General features: G+C 38.0%; 1 protein-coding gene across 14 annotated transcripts in view; it reads left to right on the forward strand.

Annotated features, from left to right (window-relative positions):
- The first annotated feature begins 5,245 nt into the window (after window positions 1-5,245).
- The window catches only part of AIG1 (androgen induced 1), a 166,011-nt gene continuing 151,609 nt past the window's right edge, over window positions 5,246-19,647 (forward strand). For 4 of the 14 annotated variants that reach the window (XM_036414793.2, XM_045572821.1, XM_036414789.2 and 1 more), the window contains exon 1: window positions 5,254-5,468. In XM_036414793.2, coding sequence (XP_036270686.1) covers window positions 5,328-5,468 — 141 coding nt within the window. In that variant the 5' untranslated portion in view covers window positions 5,254-5,327. Of the gene's footprint in view, window positions 5,469-19,647 lie in introns of all 14 variants that reach the window. The other 10 variants (XR_006739990.1, XR_006739991.1, XM_036414796.2 and 7 more) reach the window with 7 other exon arrangements.

Genomic DNA, 19,647 nt, shown 5'->3' on the forward strand with positions numbered 1-19,647 from the left:
GACCTCAGTGATCTTGGATTAGGGGCCTACTCTATGCCTATATGACATCATCTCTTAACTAATTATATCTGCAGTAACCCTATTTCCAAATAAGGCCACTTTCTGAGGAATTAGAACTTCAGCATATCTTTCTGAGGAACACAATTCAACCCATAACATCCCTCTTCCCTAAAAATAGAGGCCTGATTTGGGGCTGAACAGCCCCAGGATGTTTTCCTAGCTTTGGCCACATGGAAGGATACTGTCCAATGAGGTGAAGGTAGAATAGTTGTATGGTAATTTCTTCTGCAAACTTTCCTTAAGAGACAGTGTACATGTACCCTTTTACCTGTCTTCATGATTTCCTCTATCCTGCTTCCAGAACAGAGTTGTCAGACACAACCAAAGCAATCTTCAGTCTTACAGATTTACAGGTGATGATGACAAGTGAGTGACTGAGCCTTTTGGACACCTGGATAAGGTGTTCATGTAGCACTCTTTCCAAAGGATAACACAGAAACTCCTACCTGCAGCAGTCTCTAACACACAGGTGTGCTTTTTTTTTTTTTATGACACAATTTTTTAAAATTTGAATTAAAATGCATTTCGGTAAAGCATTTACACCAGTTTGTTAGAGACCCAACCATGCCCATTACATCACATCCAGTTTTACTTAGCTATGATACATGCCTGTTCTCTGAAAGAACTGAGTTTAAGACCTCTGAAATATCTTTTCACTATGGTGAACATTTATTGAGACTAGAGGCTGAAGGCCCTTGGGAAGAAAGGCCCCCTGGTGGTGGTGGCCCACCTTTTCTCTACTACCCAGAGCAAGGGAGCTCTAGAACCAAGTTCTTTACATGGACTCCACTCAGCAAAACAGAAACTCTGCAATTACCCTGACACCCACTGGGGAGAAGAACTTTAGCAACAATTTATTATATGTTATTCTCAAATGCCTTGAAGACCTCTCACCACCAGTAACCCCCATCCACCAAAGTAGTTGATGAACATGTTTCTTCTAAAAGCACAATCTCTTTCCTGAGAAGAATTCTGGTCAGTGGGTTACCTTCAACGGGCCACACTTGCAGGGATATTTTAGGACCTTTAAGAGACTGACGCTCCCAGGCCATCGAGCTCTGTCCAATGTTTCTAATGTAGCAGGTGGTGCAGTTTCCAGAGATTGGGGATACTGAGGAGTGGACAGTTTTTAGGAGGAAATAATGAGTACAGTGAGGACATGTAGAATATGAATCACCAGTAAGCCATCCACATGGATTGTTCAGAACAGGCAAACGGCATCCTATGCCCTAGACCCGTGTTCAGCAAACTGTGATGCGGCTCTTTGGCCCCTTGAGTGTGGCTCTTCCACAAAATACCACAGCCTGGGCGAGTCTATTTTGAAGAAGTGGTGTTAGAAGAAGTTTAAGTTTAAAAAATTTGGCTCACAAAAGAAATTTCAATCTTTCTATTGATATTTGGCTCTGCAGTCTCATGAGTTTGCCCACCACTGCCCTAGAGAGACTGTCAAAGTGGACTCTCACCATGTCCTGCCGGATGTGTTGGGCCTGGATATACGCCCAAGAAGAGAGAGCATTCAAGCAGGATGAGGAGCATTGGCAATGACGGAAAGATTTGGGAGAGTGAGGGCATGTTTCAGATCTGTGTGAGATCTAAACAGTGACTCACACCTCATCTCCACACTACTTTTCTAAGGCTTTTCAATGATTCTCCATAGAATCCTTGGTATTTAGAAATCACCTTATTTAGTATACTTTCCTGTAGCAAATACAATCCATTTGTAAATCAGGGAAAAATATACACACTAGGTTATAAAAAGGTGGTTTCTTAACTGGTGTTAAGCTACAAATGATCTTTTAAAAAGTGGCTTTCTCAGCTCAAAATGCAGACAGTACAGTGTATTTATAGTAATAAAAAGCTGGAAACAACCAAATATCTAAAACAATAGAAAATTTTAAGCAAAATGTGATAATATGATATGTTCATATTATGTCGTTATATAATAATTGAACATAATTTTACAAAGAATTTTAAATAATAAGTGAAAATTCTTATTTAGTCTACAGCAAAAGAAATCTGTTTGATGCAAATAGTTACACAGTATGTCACAACAAACTAGGTATACAGGGGTGGGCAAAAGTAGGTTAATAATAATAATTACAATAAGCAATTAATAATAATAATATAAGAATAAAGTGTGTTTCACATACCCATAACTGTAAACCTACTTTTGTCCAATCTGTATTTTGTAAAAACACTTGCAGGTATATGATGAAATGTTTCCAGTGTTTTCTCTGGTTTATGAGAGAATTCCTATTTTAATACCATAAATGTGCTTTTATAATGAAGAAAAAATAAGCAAATTAGATCTGTGATTTTTATGATTCCAAAGGGGTTTCTCTCATGCCCTAACTTCTAAAAGGAACACATCCCAACTTCTATCCTTGTGGTGCAGATAAATGTGAAGAGGGAAAAATTATTTACTCATTTTCTAAAAATGATAGTTAGAAAATGCTTATCTAATATAAACACAGAATTGAAGAAAATGCATAAACATTGATTATTATGAGGATATGCATAAACAATTCTTTCTCCTGCATTTTTAAGTAGAGACTCAAGGCTATATGAAGTTGGCTTCTTGGAATACAACATAAGGGAGACACAGGGGTCCCTGTCATTTCCAAAATTAGCAAGGATTATCATCACTAACATGTCAGTCACCCTTCTTGGAAAAAAAAAAAAAAAGAATATCAGCTTTTAGAAGTACTCAAGGAAGTGTACCTTCTTCTGATATACAAAGAGTTAGAGCTATCACAATAATACGCAGATATCAAGAACTTCCCAAAATTGTGGGCTGACATTCTCCATAAAATAATTGAGTCAAGGTTTATGCAAATGTTTTATTAAAAATTGCCACAGAGCTCACTATGTTAGCATGATTATACAGTCACCAAGTAACAAAGGAAAATCCTTTGTTTAGGAAAGATTCAAAACACTTTTTGGAGTGCTACAGTTATTTATTTAAAAGGGAACTGAGTACAGAATACAATTTTAAATGGCTTTATGAAAATATTCTTATATTTTGCAATGATGGGGACAGGGAGTCTTCTTAATGATTTTTCTAAACTGTAAAGTAGGAGGCATTTCAAACCAAATGATATCACATGAACTCATAAAATTTTTAGATCTTCAGTAATTCAAATTTATAAAAAAAAATATTTCAAAATGATTTTGGAGAGAGAGAGAGAGAGAGAGAGAGAGAGAGAGAGAGAGAGAGAGAGAGACAGAGGGAGGGAGGGAGAGAGAGAGAGAGAGAGAGAGAGAGAGAGAGAGAAAGGGAGAGAGAGAGAGAGAAAGAGAGAGAGAGAGAGAGAGAGAGAGAGAGAGAGAGAGAGAGAGAGAGAAAGAGAGGGAGGGAGAGAAAAAGAGAGAGAAAGGGAGAGAGAGAGAGAGAGAGAGAGAGAGAAGAGATAGAGAGAGAGAGCGTACCGAGACAATCGCGCGCGTAGCTCCGAGATCGGAGAGAGCGATCCGACTCTCGCCTCTCGGAGGCCATAGCTCGCTATCGCGCTGGCTCACTTGACGCTCTATCGCAGCGTTCCTTCGGTAGGTGCCCTGACAGGGAATCACAGCTGAAACCTCTTGGTGTATGGGACAATGTTCCAACTCACTGAGCCACAGTGGCCGGGACAGTAGTCTACTTTTAAGTTTTCCAATCTTATGAACATATGGCATGGACAAACAAAAAAATAAATTCAACTTTTACTTGAAGATAAAGCTATATAAATCATCAATAATAAAATTCTCTTTATGTGTTATGACATCATTTCTGTGAGCAAAAGTATAAGGCCAATTTAAAAAATCTACTGGCTTTGTTAATTTTGATTTAGAGCTTGATTGGAAAACTTCCAGCTAATGTTTGTGAGTTGCAACTTTCTATTTCTCTCTCACACGGGCTTTCCCTACTCCCTGGGTCCACAGTCTCTGACTCAGAGACTATTTGGAGAGGGCACCTGTTTTAAATGGATCCACAGGAAATACCTACGCTGTCTTTTCATCGTTTGCCCCTGCATCTGGTTGGCTGAAATGTGACCATGCTGCCCACAGACTGATGAAACTCCAATGTAACAACATTTACTGGAAGGCAAGGAGAACCCGGTTTATATTTATTTTCCTTCCATTAAGGCCTGGATGCGTAGCGTAGGAAAAAATAAATAAGCAAAAGGGCAAAGCCAGTTTAACCCTGAGAAGATTAGTATTAAATTACACATACGGGTTTTACATCCTAATTCAGAATTTGTTTTTAAGCAGAATGCAATCTTGCAGCATAAACAGTTATCTGACACTTTTTAAAAAATAACTTTTTATTTTTTATTTTTTTATCCATAAACATCTTTGTCCAAAGTTCACAGCCTGCCTTCTGATGCATTAACAGGGTATTTATAAACCTCCTGTGGATAGGGCAGGGAAGTCTACCTCCAGGGATAAAATTTATAAGGGAGTTCTACAGTGATGAACAGTAACCCTGAAAATCCAGGCTGGGTCCCAAATAAAGCAAGCCACTCCATCCGTGCTCAGGTGGACACCCCATGTTCACGCTTCCACCAAGGCCCCCCCTCCCCCAGTTGCAGTGTTTCCCAAACTTTTGACATATGTGTACCCCTTCTATAATTTTCGTAACGCTGAGTACCGCTCCTACTCATGAGAACGTAGAATTAGGCGCAGCTAAGCACGGTGCAGTGCATATCCCCACCGAACTCCTGTGCAACTCGAACCCCCACCAAACTCTTCCCGTACCCCTGGGGGAACGCCTACCACACTTTGGGAAACACTGATCTACAGGAGCAACCACAAGGACCTGCACAGAGACTCCCCCAGCTGGGACCCTGGTGGACCCCGGGCTCCTCTCTCCCAGGCCGGGCTTCTGACCTCCCGCCCGCCCTGTTGTCATCACCGACCACGGTCCCCACAGCTGGGCGTGCTCTGGGGTCACCCGCACCCCCATTCCCAGGACGCCTAGGGGGCGCCCCCCGGCCGGGCCTCCAGGGACGGAGCACGCGGGCACAAAATGACGGGGATGACGACAGAGCTGACGCCACGCCGCCCTCGGCCCGGCCCAACCCGGTGCCCACGCGCCGCCCCGCCCTCCGCCCGCGCAGGTTGCCCGGCGCCGGTTGCCAAGGTCCCGGGGGCGCGCCCGGCCCGGCCCGCCCCGCCCCCCTGCCCGCCGCGCCGGCTCCCCACCGCGCACCCGGCGCCTCCCTCCTTCCCTCCCTCCCTCTCTCCCTCCCTCCTTGCAGCCAGGCCAGCCCAGGCCTCTGGCGAACATGGCGCTTGTCCCCAGTCAGGTGCTGCGGGTGGCGATCCTGCTGTCCTACTGCTCCATCCTGTGCAACTACAAGGCCATCGAAATGCCCTCGCACCACACCTACGGCGGGAGCTGGAAGTTCCTGACGTTCATAGACCTGGTAAGGCTGTGCTCTCCCCCTCCCCCGCCCTGAGCCGATCTGGGGGTGCCTGAGCACCTGTGCGCACGCGCCGCTAGCATCCATCCACTGGGGTCCCCGCCTCTCCCCCAGGGATTGCGTCCGAAGGCCTGGCTGCGCCCCAAGGCAGCCCCTCTGCACCGCCCCAGGTTACCTGGTTGCTGCTGGGGCTCGCGTGGAGGTGGGGTGCAGCCAGGTGGTGGGCTGGCTATGCGGAGGGGAACACGGACCTGGTTCTAAGAGGTGACACGGAGAGAATCTCAACTTAATACGTGGATTGGACGACCTTGGCCCTGAGGGGCCTCGGACCCATTCGCCCAAGGTGCTTTCCCAGAGCACCCATCGTGGGATCAAGTTGCAGAGGCTGTGGAAACTGGGTGCTGTCCAATTGAACCTGGGGCTCCCTCTGCAAGGGCCAAAACCCTCCACACAAAGAAAAGAAAGCGCCTAATAAAGTTGTCTGTTGCCCATTGTCGGTGGTAATGTCCTTACAACCATTTACCCAGAAACATTCAGAATGAAAGGTGGCTCACTTGCTCTCCCAGGACACACTGTAAAGTGACCAAGCACGGGCAGAGGATTCAAACAAAAGCCACCAATGCTAAAGACGACGAAAAACCTACAGTCAATTCCTGGGGAGGCCCAGGTTGGCTGCACAAGCAAGATTGTCATCTCTATTGTTGACCCTTAGTGTTGATGAGGAGAACTTGATGCCTGCTTTAAGATACTTCCAAAATGGCTGGAGACCTTCAAAGAAATGTAGCCACAGGCTTGTGTTTAGAAAAACCACCTTCTATTTCTATCACGTTAGATACATTCAGAGAGGAATTTAAGTTCCTTTTCCCCCTTGGCAGTCTCCAAATTGTGCTCATATCCTGTAGCACCAAGACTTCCCACGTTCCAAAGGTTTCATTTTTCAGATCTTCAACTTCCATGTCTTTCTTGACATTGATCTCTCTCTCTGAATATGTGTGATGCCTGTCAGTTGTTTTTTTCTTGCTCCTCATTCACCCAAAAGATGAGCACATGACAAGGCTCTGTGATGGGCTTATCTGCTTCTTTAAGCATTAGGAACATAGATATTGTCACCAGGACTGTCTTTACATTTGATTGAAAAAGGAAGTCCTACTTGTTTTGACAGGAAGGTGTTTTGGGTTGACCGGCTCCTCAATGATGGTTGGCCCTGCCAATTATGCAATTTGGTATATTTGCCATAAATTGAATGAGTGAAATCTTCAGCCCTGAGGTTCTGGGAAATGTGTAGCAGAGCATTAGAAACCATGTCCCTTTTGAAAGTCTTTAGAAATATTTAGATGTCATTTAAAATATGTACCTAGGTTTTCAGAATTCTTTTAGGGGCTATGTGAACAAAATTCCTCTTCAATTACTACAGCATCCCCTTCCTTAATCAGACCTTACCTAGAGTGGGCCCAATTTGGTGCCACCTAGGAGCAATGTTGAACCAAAACACTGTTCAACATTTACCAAATAATATGGTCACTTTAATATGGTCATCCAGTGTAATAGATGCTGCCCTAGGCCTCAGCGTTTCTGTTTTTGAAATTTAATACAGACTAGTTTATAGGACACAACTATATATATATATATTCAATGAAAAAGGCAGATGCATGTTGAGATCTCAAACCAAAATGCTGTTCAGGAGACCCCAGCAGATCCATAGGAACTATGAACAGCACCCAGAAGCACCTTTGTGTTAGATACAGGGTGGAGGGGAGCAGAGAAGAGGGTGAGCAGGTGAGAGAGATCTGCATGGACAGTGCTGGTTAATCCATAAGAGATGACGGCTTCTCATATTAGCATTGCTTCCTGTGTGTTAAAAAACAAGACTCACAAAAAACAAGACTCACAGAGATGATGCAAGATTGTTGGCTTTGAAGATGAAGGAAGAGTCCAAGAACCAAGGCATGTGGGAGTTGTCTAGAAGTTGGAAAGGACAAGGGAAGAAATTCTCCTCAGGAGCCTCCTAGAGAAATATGGCCCTGCTGACACCTTGGTTTTAACCTGGTAAGACCCACTTTAGGCCTCTGCCCTGCAGAAATGTAAAATAATGTGTGCTGTTTAAGTCACTAAATATATAGTAATTTGTAACAGCAGCAATAGAAAGCTAGTACATGTGACTTTATGTCCTCAGACTTAGAAAAAAAATTCTCAAATGTTGTTGTATTTATGCAATGACTCAGCTAGTTCTTTCTGTATCCTAGGTAATTGGTTAATTTGAGCTTTAACCAAAATATATGTTTTTTCCTACTGCATCTATGAAACTATGCAGAGGAGACATAAATGTAACAATGGGCAATATGAGAATCTATAAAAACTGAACAACATTGGAAAAACTAGATCTTTGCTTTACTGTAGAGTATTTTGGAGACTATCACTATGCAACATGCTGTGCCAGGAGAAGGAATATCCTTAACTGGAAATAAGCTGGAAAGAAAAAAAATTTAGCTAACTAATGTTCAAATACCTCCTTAACCCATATTACAGCTGATGAATTTTCTTCAAATGATGCAGATTTTTTTGCTGGTCACTAATCAAAGGCTAAGCGCCCCCCCCCCCCCTTAAGTTATGTAACAATTGTCCCCAAAGGTGATAAAAATTAGGAATCAGAATAAAACCAACATAAATAAATTTAAATGAAAAAGGCAGATGCATGTTGTGCTGAAGTTATAATAGGTATTTTTAAACATTTGAACACATGGAAACTTTTTCTTATCAAATTTTCAATGACATTCTTTTCTTGCCCTTCTCCTCCTAAAACATTAAAAATAAAAGAGCTTTTTGAAATATATCAACCTGAACTTTATTCAAATATATATGGTAGACTGTCTAACACAGAATCAACTTCTCTGAAAAACATGAACTAGACATTTGTTATTAAAAATTTAATTAATATTGATATTGGATTTAGGAAATTTGATTTTTAAAGATTGAAACAGAAAACTGGCTGTCCCATTTGCTCTAGTTGGTAGTTCTCACTGTTTGGAGAGTTATCCCTTTGGGCTATATTTTACTCATTATTTTTCCTGTACTGACTTTTCATTTCTGCTGAGGTTGTTTAGGCACTGCGTCATCGAAGTGTGGACTGGGGAACAAAGATTCCAACTTTTCTGGGAACCTGATAGAAGGTGGAACCTCAGGCTCACCCCAGACCTTCTGAATCAGAGTCTGCACTTTAATATGGTCATCCAATGTAATAGATGCTGCCCTAGGCCTCAGCGTTTCTGTTTTTGAAATTTAATATAGACTAGTTTATAGGACACAACTATATATATATATATATATATATATATATATTTTTTTTTTTTTCCAATGAAAAAGGCAGATGCATGTTGAGACCTCAAAATAGTGCTGGAATATATAGGTATATTTAAACATTTGAACAAATGGAAACTTTTTCTTACCAAAATTTAGTATTGACCTGCCATATAGATCAATATATTACTACTGCCTTCTAAACATATCTAAACATATTTCAAAATACATTGAAGGTGACTCTTACTGTAACATGATTAGAAACATGTTATAAAAAAAAAGCTTTAAAATAAAAGGAAGAGAAAAATATGTATTAGGCAACAGAGATAGGTTACTTATTGCCATTGTGAAACAAGTTTAGCTAATATTTAGGGCAACCAACGTCAAAAAGAATACACATATGATTACATTGTCCTTAGTGTTAGCATAAAGTAAGCATAGCAATTTATCAGGAAGAAAAAAAAAAAAGTTATTTCCAGGCATGACTTTTCAAGGTTATTTATCACTCAGACTGTCACACAGAGACCAAAGTAGTAACGCCTTTGTTTGGTTTTTAGCAGAACATATAGCAATATTCTTATAGTTAACTAGAGACCAGATGCACCAAATTCATGCAAGAGTCGGCCTTCCTTCCCCTAGCTGCCGGCACCATCTTCCCTCTGGCACCCAGGACCTGGGCTTTCCTCACAACCCTGGCTTCGTCCAAAAGGTCATTTGGTCTAATTAGCATATTATGCTTTTATTATTATAGATATTTCTTTTATCATGCTTTTATGAAAGCCAAAGGCTTGGTCTTATATTCTGACTAGATGAAGGCATTTTTGTAGAGGTTTAAGCTAATAGGATGTAGGCACTTGTTTTTGTTATCTAAATCTGAATTGCAAAAGAATTTAAGAAAACCAGAGTGCAAAGGATTAATAAGGGTTTAGATGTTGAAAAGCATGTGGTGTTCAAAAATCAGGAAATGGTTAAGAATACCTGGAGGATACATTTTTTGCTTTCAGAGATGCTAAGAATTTTTGACATTTAAAAAAATGTTTAAAAATTAGAACTACATACGTATTCTAAATAATGCATTTGAGTTTGTCTTATATTTACTTATATACTTACTAGAGGCCCTGTGCAGGGATTCGTGTACCAGTGGGGCCCCTAGGCCTGGCCTGTGGGGATTGGGCCAAAACAGCTCTCTGATATCCCCCGAGGGGTCCCAGATTGTAAGAGGGTGCAGGCCAGGCCAAGAGGCCCCACCAGTGCACAATTGGGGCCGGGGAGGAACCACGGAAGGGTTCCAGGTTGGGTCCGGCTTGTCTCACCCAGTCCCCATTGGCCAGACCCCAGTGTCAAGCTAACCTACCAGTTATAGCCCCCCACCCCGGGTTGTCAGTGTGTGTCATAGTGACTGGTCAAATGGTCAGACATTTAGTATATTAGGCTTTTATTATATAAGATAATAAAATATTCTTGACATTTAGCATATTAGGCTTTTACTATATAGGATAATAAAATATCCTTCACATTAGTTCATGACTTAATTCTAAATAGGAAATAAAATATCTAGAAAAGAGATTATCTATGTCATTTTATAACTGTGGTCATAAGTTTTGCCAGTTAAAACAACAGAATGCCACTTGAAGGCCAATTGTGCATTGAGTACTCAGTGAACAAAACGAGGTGAGCTCTCTTTGTTTATGCTTTTTTTTTGGTTTGTTTTTGGATATTATACAATGAAGGTGAAACTAAACAACAACAACAACACCATTTATTTTTTTCAGTAGAATCATCTTTGGCCTTGAAATGTGCACATAAACTTGAAGAATTAAATGATGTTTTTTCTTAACCTAGGGGAATAATTGTGAGGGTAATACTTTGCAAAGCACCCTGTTCACTTTCTTTGAAAGTCTTTCTTTTGAATCAAACATAAAATAGGGACCTGGTTTTGTTAGAGTAGGGGATATAGTTAAGGATATAATCACCCATTCCCTTTCTTAGTTGCAACTGTTATTGAAATTACAGAAAGTCATCTGACCACTAGTTGAGGTCACTTCTTTTCCCATCCCTGCCATCCCCCATCTCTGGTATAACATTTAGCAAAATTGGTAGCTGCTCTTGAGGGTTTTCATTTGTTTCTCTGTGTTCCCCTGAAGTGTCATGTGTTTCTGTGGAACTGTGAACAATCGTACAATTTTCCATATTGAATCAGCTATTCCTGTGAGCCAAGCATGCTTGGAAAAATCTTTCTGCTTAGGATTCCATAACAACAGAGCTTTCTTTTGTGTCTAGCAGCCTGTGGCTAGACAGCAACGGGCCCATTTCTCACCTGCAGGGCAGTTCTCTCGGAGCCCAGTGAGCACAGAGCTCCCTTTCAATGCAGGGCATCCCTTGGTCAGATCAATTCTGGAGCAAGATAGGGAATGTAGTTTCCATTGACTTCATCAAGATGGACTGCTCAAGAATAACCAGAGAAATTGCTTGAATACTGTTTGCATCTTGAGAAGATAGAACGTGTCCATTACAGTATTTTAGAAACATGGAATTCTAAAAAGTCAGTGAGTTAATGGTATAGCCCCTTCATATTGACTTAGATGTGTCAGGCAATTATTATTTAAACATTTAATTTCACAAGCAATGCTTAGAATCATAGAGAATTTGTACAGTACAGGAAACCATAGGGAAGAAAATACACCCCATCTTAATTTATCCCTAATTTTTTGTGCATCTTAGCATTTGAGTGCTTTAAGATGGTATTTAAATTGGAACTTTATATACACACAGAAATACATATAGAGAGTCAGGCTGCAGTTATATATATATATGTGTATATATACAGTGTATATACATATACAGTCAGGTTTAAAAGTTATTTTTAAATTACAGAGATCACTCAGAGATACCAATGTTAATATTTTGTTATTTTACCTTTTGAGCCATATATATTCTCTCTCTCTCTTTAAAAAAAAAAAAAGAAAAAGAAAAACAGAAGCTCAATGTATACATATGGTTTGTAAAAATTAATTTTTAAATTAACATTCACAAAAATTAACTTTTTGGTGTACAGTTTATGAGTTTTGATAGATGCACAGAAAATTAGGAATAAATTAAGATGGAGTGTATTTATGTAGTCACCCCTACAGTCACCTAAAGATATTCCTTCATGCTATCCCCATATAGAAAACCCTCCCCTAAATTGTAGAGACCCCAGAATTGTTCTCTATTCCTATGGTTTTGCCTTTTCTAGAAAAACATAACATACAATATGTTGCATTTTTGTATGCCTCTATGAGTTTAGCATACTGCATTTCAGATTCCTACATGCTGTTGTGTATCAATAGTTTGTTTCATTTTATTACTGAATAGTATTTGATTTATTTATTGAATCAACTTATGAATATCATGGAATACTTATCCACTCATAAGTTGAAGGGCATTTGAGTGTTTTTTTGTTTTGTTTTTTGTTTTTCCTAGTTTGGGATAATTATAAAGCAGCAGCTATAAACACTTGCATACAAGTTCTTGCATGAGCATGAGCTTTCATTTTTACTGGGAATGTATTTAGGAGTGGAATTGCTTGGCTATATAACTGGATAAGAAACTGCAAACTCTTCTCCAGGGTGGATGTGCCACATAGTATTGCCATCAGCAGTGCTGGAGAGTTCCAATTGCTTTGAGTCTCATCAGTGTGGCACTGTCAATTTTTCTTCTAATTTAGCTATTATAATAAGTGTGTGCTAGTATCTCATGGTGGTTCTAATTTACATTTTACTGGTGACTATTGATGTTAAGAGTCTTTTTCTGTGCATCTTTATCATACATATCATATCTTTGAGAAGTATTTGTCCCAATCTTTGCCCATTAAAAAATTAGATTGTTTCTTAGGATTAAATGTTAAGAGTTTTTGTGTATGCCGAATATAAGTTCTTTGTCAAATATGAGATTTGCAAACATTTTCTTCCTGGCATAGCATGTAATTTCTTTTGCAGAGCAAAAGTTTATCATTTTTATGACATTCAAATAATAATTATTTTTCTTTTATGGAACATGCGTTTGATGTTTATTTAAGAACGTTTTACCTAATCCAAGGTCAGAAAGAGTTTCTTCTCTGTTTCCTTTTAGAAGTTTTACTTCTTAGCCCTATGATCTTTTTCTAGTTAGTTCTAGAAAGTGTCAAATTGAGTCTTTTCCTTATACATTTTTCCTCATAAGGATATACAGTTGTTCCAGCACCATTTCTTGAAAGGACTATTCTTTCACAATTGCTTTTCACCTTTGTTAGAAATCAAGTGACTACATTGTGGGCCTATGTGGACTCTGTTCTGTTCTACTGATGTGTCTGTTTCATCACAAGTCCCACACTGTGTTGATTATTGCATTTATCATCAGCCTTGATTTTTTTCAAAATTTATTAGGCTATTCCTAAGTGCTTTGCTTCTGTTTAAATTTTTGACTACTTTTGTAAATATTTACAAATAATTCTACTGGGACTTCTGAGAGGAATTTCATTGAATCTACAAAATTATTTGGGAAAACTTGACATCTTAACATGTACTCTTCCAATCCATGAACATGATACATCTCTCTATTTATTTAGATCTTATATACCTTTCATTGGTATTTTATAGTTTCCAGCATATAGCTCCTGTACACATTTTGTTAAAGGTATACCTGTTTTGTTTTTATTAGTGTTATTATAAAGTATTTTTAAAATTAACCTTTTATTAAATATTTTATATTTCACATTTTTATTGAGTTAATTGTAGATTGACATTAGTTGTATAACATAATGCAGAGAGATCTGTGTAGCTTTACTCAGTTTTCCCCAATTGTAACATCCTGTATAACTAATATCACAACCAGGACATGGATCTTGAAATAGTTAAGACACAGAACAGTTACATCACCACAAGGGACCTCATGCAGCATTTTTATGGTCACACCTTCTTTCTCTCTTAGTCCAATCCCTGGCCCCTGTCAGCCATTACTTTGTTCTCTATGATTTTGTCATTTCAATATTAATATATAAATGGGATCATATATATGTGTCTTTAGGGATTGGCTTTTTCACTCAGAATAATTCCCTGGAGATTCATACAAGTTGTTTCATATGTTGATGGTTTGTTCCTTTTAATGCTGAGTGGCATTTCATGTTATACTTGCCACAACCAGTCACCCATTAAAGGATATCTGGCTAAATTAGCTTTTCCTATCCATTATATGCTTTTATCATTGGTCAGTTTCAAAGGTAAATTCCAGTTTTGTGTAGGCCTCTCTAGAATGACTAAATTATTTTAAAGATCTCATCCAATCAGACTGCCCTTCTTTGCTCTTAAATTGTGATTTTAAATAGCATAGAATAAAAAAGAACTTAAGTTATTGTAACTTTAAATAAGACTTAACCTTGATACCTCATAACGTGAATTCCCTTGGGCTAAGATTTCATTTATGTGTGTATTACCACAGGCCGTTCTGGTACAGATAGTTAAAAGATATGTATATGGTAATAATTATAAGCAGTTTTCCTAATGACTTCTCTTTCTTCAAAGTTAAGGATAAAAAATAAAATATATTTTGATCTAAACAGGATCTCTATCAAATATAAGTTAGAAGTCAATAGAAGTGTATCATTGCATTTGCTTTATTCCTACTTCACATTTTTACTGAATGGCAACTTAACATTATAGCTTAAAATTATTTTTTATTCTATAATAATACATTTAATGTTTCTACATAACTTAATTGTAATAACCACAATCTGAACCAATTTATGTTTGCCACAGAAAGCCATTATGATGTGACCTACTTTGATATTTTAAAAATTGCCATTAGTTTCCTTAAGCACAAATAGAAAGGGATCAGCACTCTACCAGATCTAAAGTGTAAAGGAAAAGAGATTAAAAAAAAAATAGAATGCCAACAGATGTAACCTCCCTGTTTTTTTGCTGAAATGGGGCTTGCTCTATTAATTTGTAGTGGGATGATTTCCCCAGGCTTTATGCCTTCCTCATTTCCTCATTTTTGAAAACCAAAGATTTGTGGTCCAACGTTATAAACACACCCTTGCATATCCTCAATTACCATATCCCTTTTGCCTTCAGTTTTACTCATCTAGAAAATCTGTAATTCTGACTAAACCTGACTACCTGCCTTCTCATGTCTGCATCTGATCAGCCGAGCACTATTGAAAAAATCACAGAAGCATGCCATTGGGTCTTGCTTGATCTGTATGACCGCAAATATCCAGGGGGCTCTCAGTACTGCCAACAATGTGCTACAGTCCCTAGTCAGTTGAATATCCTATTCTCACAGTGCCTGTTTCCCTCTATCCTCAAACTTGGTCATCCATTCCCTGATCATTCAGAGAACAATCTTCATATTGGCCACAGCACATAATGAACTTGCTACTTGTTTCAATAAGAAAACAAAAGCAATCAGGAGAGACTTCTGCATTCTCCCATTATCACGTCTACCAATCTACCTTGTAGTGAAGCTGTACTGCATGTTCCCTCCTGTTACGATGGATGAACTGTCTGTTCTTCTAAGGACACCTCTTCTGTGTGCACATTCAACAACCTCTAACCTACCTGAGTATTCCGTTACTGAAATTATCCCCTCTTCCCTCTGGTATTATATAATTTTCCATTTCTATTGATTCATTTCCATCAGTCTACAAACATACTGTGCTATATCTCATCATACACAAAACAAAATAGAATTTATCTTGAGCTTGAGTCTTTTAGTGCCACTCTATTTTTCTTAATCTATTTTCAGCAAAGCTCTTAAAAGAACTGTCTACACATCTAGTTTCCACTTCCTCTTCTCCCATTCTCTCTTAAACCCACTGCTGAAAGAGCTATAATTAAGGCCATCAGTCACCACTGCACTGACAGATATAATGGCCAATTTTAAGTCTTTATTTAACTCAAACTCTCAGGAATATTTGATCCAGTTGGTCACTTTCTGTTTCTTGAAATACTTTCTTAAACTTGGCTTCTGGGAAAATATGCTCTCCTGACTTTCCTCCTACTTTTCTGGCTGTTTTTTCTTAGTTACCCTTTCCAGATTCTCTTCCTTGTCTTAAACTCTCAATATCAAATGTCCAGAAATCAGTTCTAGATCCTCTTCCCTTCATATTCTACATTCATGTACTTGGGGATCTCACCTAGCATCATAGTTTTCAGTATATTCTAAGTGGGTTGGTCCTCCATATTTAAATCTGGAGTCCCAATCTTTCCTGAGTTCCATATTCCTTTATCCAACTGCCTGTTTTGTCTCTGCTTAGAGGGTTAATATGTATTTCAAATTTGTACTCAAAATTAATGTTCTTGCTTTTACCTCCCTAAGCTGCTTCTACCTCATTATTCTCTATCTCCATAAATACCACCGTTGTCCAGGACTGCAGTGTAGTACAAATCCAAGGTTGATTGTTCAGATGGGTCAATTGACTTTTTATTTGAATCTTCTATTGATTTTTTTTAATGTGCCTCTCATTTGTTTGAAATGGACTAAGTAGTGCAAACAACTTGGCAACTGTACCCAACTCTTGAAATTTTTAGCCTCTCTATAGATCTACTATATTAATTACATTGTGAAAACAATCAACTAGTATCTCATTGAGAAATTGTCAAAGATCAGAGAATACCCTTCATAATGTCCAGAGAAAATAATGCACAAAAGAAAAAAAACATACATGAAAAACTCTTTAATCAAATTCAGGTCTCAGAGAAATTTCAGCAGAAGCTTTTTTAAAAAAATTAGTTTTTACCTAGCAATTGGGAGAGTAACCTCAAATTGTATTTTGATTCTACCAAAGATGGTCATATTTGGATTTGATTAGCAAGTGGTAAATATCGTGTAGAAAATTCAAATGAATTGCACCCCCCCTCCCCCCCCAAAAAAACCACTCCTGGAACTAATAAGTAGTTATAACAAGGGTGTAGGATACAATCACTTTCCTATATATCAACAATGAAAAAATGGAATTTGAAATTAAAAACACAATACAATTTACATTAGAAACACCCCCCCCAAAAAATGAAATACTTAGGTATAAACCTAACATACATATAAGGAAAATTATAAAACTCTGATGAACAAAAATAAGGAAGAATCAATAAATGAAGATATCGATATATTCCATTCTGATAAAAAGACTTAACATTATTAAAATGTCAGTTCTTCCCACTTGATCTAGAGATTCAATGCAATTTCAATAAAAATTCCAGAAAGTTATTTTGTGGATAGCAAAACACTGGTTCTAAGGTTTTTATGGAGAGGAAAACAACAATAACAAACAAACAAAAAAAACCACAGAATTGTTAACAAAATATTGAAGAACAAAGTTGGATGACTGACGTACCTGACTTCAAGACTTACTAAAAAGCTACAGTAATGAAGACAATGTAGTATTGGTGAATGAGTAGAAAAATAGATCAGTAGAAAAGAATAGAGAGATAAGAAATAGACCTAAATAAATGCAAGTGATCTTTGACAAAGGAACAAAGACAAGTCAATGGAGCAATGGTAGTTTTTTCAGAAAATGCACTGGAACAACTGGGCATCCACCTGCAAAAATATGAATCTAGACACAGACTTATAACCTTCACAAAAATTAACTCGAACTTATAAGATAACATAAGAGAAAACATAGTTTTCTTGGGTCTGACAGTGACTTTTTATATACAACACCAAAGGCTTGAACCATGAAAGAAATAATTGATTAGCTGGACTTTATTAAGATGAAAAACATATGCTCTAAGAAAGACAATGTCAAGACAATGGGGAAAATGAACCACAGACTTCTGAAAATAATTGCAGAAGAAATACTGATAAAGGACTGTAATCCAAAATATGCAAAGAACTCTTAAAAATAAAAAATAAAGTGAGACCAGTTTGGCTCAGTAGATAAAAAATAAAGTGATTAAAAAAAAAATGTGTCAAAGACCTTAACAGATACCTCACTAAAGAAGATATATAAATGAGAAGCAAGCAAGCATATGAAAAGATTTCCCACATCATATGTCATCAGGAAAATGCAAATCAAAACAACAAAATACCACTATGCACCTATTGGAATGGACAAAATCCAAGACACTGATCACACCAAATGCTGGTAAGGCTATGGAGCAACAGGAACTCTCATTCAATTCTGAAAGTGGTTCAGCTACTTTGAAAGACAGTTTGGCTATTACTTACAAAATTAAAAATATTCTTGCCATACAACCTAGTATTTTTTTTTTAACCCAAATACAGTGGAAAACATGTGTCCACACCAAAACCTGCACACAGAAATTTATAGAGGCTTTATTTATAATTGCCAAAAGTTGAAAGCAACCAAGGTGTCGAATGAATAGGTTGGTGAATGAATAAATAAACTGTAGTACATTCAGACAATGGATGTTAGCACTAAAAAGAAATGATCTATCAAACCATAAAAAGACATGGAAAAATATTTTTAAATTAAATGTATTGGAGTGACACTGGTCAATAGAATCATACAAGTTTCACGTGTGCGCTCCATGATACCAAATCTGTATATTGCACTGTGGGCCTACCACCCAAAGTCAAACCATGTTCCATCACCATGTATTAGGCTCTGTCCCCAACTCCCACCACCTTACTACCCCTTTCTTCTGATAACCACCACACTGTTGTCTATGTCCATGGGTTTCAGTTTTATATTCCATATATGAGTGAAAATGTGGTTCTTAGCATTTTCTGATTTTTTTTTCACTTAGCATAATAGTCTCAAGGTCCATCCATATTGTCACAAATGGCAGCATTTCATCTTTCTTCATGCCTGAGTAATAGTCCATCATATGTATGTATCCCATCTTTTAAAATCCATATTACTAGGTGAAAGAAGGTAATCTGAAAAGGCTACATGATTCCAACTACAGGACATTTTGAAGAAGGCAAAACTATGGAGAGATTAAAGAGATCAGTGGTTCCCAGGGTTGGAGGAGGGATGAATAAGTAGCGCATAAATGATTTTTAGGGTGATTAAAATAGTCTATATGATGCTTTAATAATGGATGCATGTTCTTATATATCTACCCAAATCCATAGAATGTACATCACCAAGAGTGAACCTTAGTGTAAATTATGGCCTTTGGGTGATTCTGACATGTCAATCTGTTGTAACAAATATACCACCACTCTCTTGGGGATGTTGATAATTGAGAGACTGTCCTGTAGGCTAGTGAGTATATGGAAAATCTCTGTACCATCTCCTCAATTGTGCTATGAACCGAAAGTGCTCTGAAATATTAAATCTTAATAAAAGAAATAATGGCAAATATCAAAGAACTAAAAGCACATTATTAGCTCTTTTTATATGCTCTTATACTACAGCTAACTTCATAAACTTTTTGGTCAGGAATACTGCAAAGATCAAAGAACTTTCAAAGGGATATCTAATTAACAGTAAATATAAGTTACTTTCTGCACAATCTAGGTTTGCTATGTCCTATTCCATAAAGTAGCCCATAGTTCAAGCAAGATAGAGATGTTTCAAAAGTCAATCATGGAAAAAATGATAAACACAAAAGAGTTTAATTGATAGGTGCCTAAGGTATTAATAAAATTAATAATATTTATAAAATTATGGCCCAATGTCAGTTTCTCTTAATATAATAATATATATGTTATTTCAGAGAGGAAGGAAGAGAGAGAGACAGTCAGACAGAAACATCAATGATGAGAGAGAATCATTGATCAGCTGCCTCCTGCACATCCCATACTGGGGATCGAGTCCACAACCTGGGCATGTTCTCTGACTGGGAATCAAACTGTTAACTTCCAGGTTCATAGGTCAATGCTGTACTGTTCATAGGTCAACTAGTACTGTTCCTTTCTATATCATGTTATTTTCCCAGCTCCTATTTCTGCCTTCTGC

Source organism: Pipistrellus kuhlii, unplaced genomic scaffold, assembly GCF_014108245.1.
Source record: "Pipistrellus kuhlii isolate mPipKuh1 unplaced genomic scaffold, mPipKuh1.p scaffold_m20_p_5, whole genome shotgun sequence".
NCBI classification, from domain to species: domain Eukaryota; kingdom Metazoa; phylum Chordata; class Mammalia; order Chiroptera; family Vespertilionidae; genus Pipistrellus; species Pipistrellus kuhlii.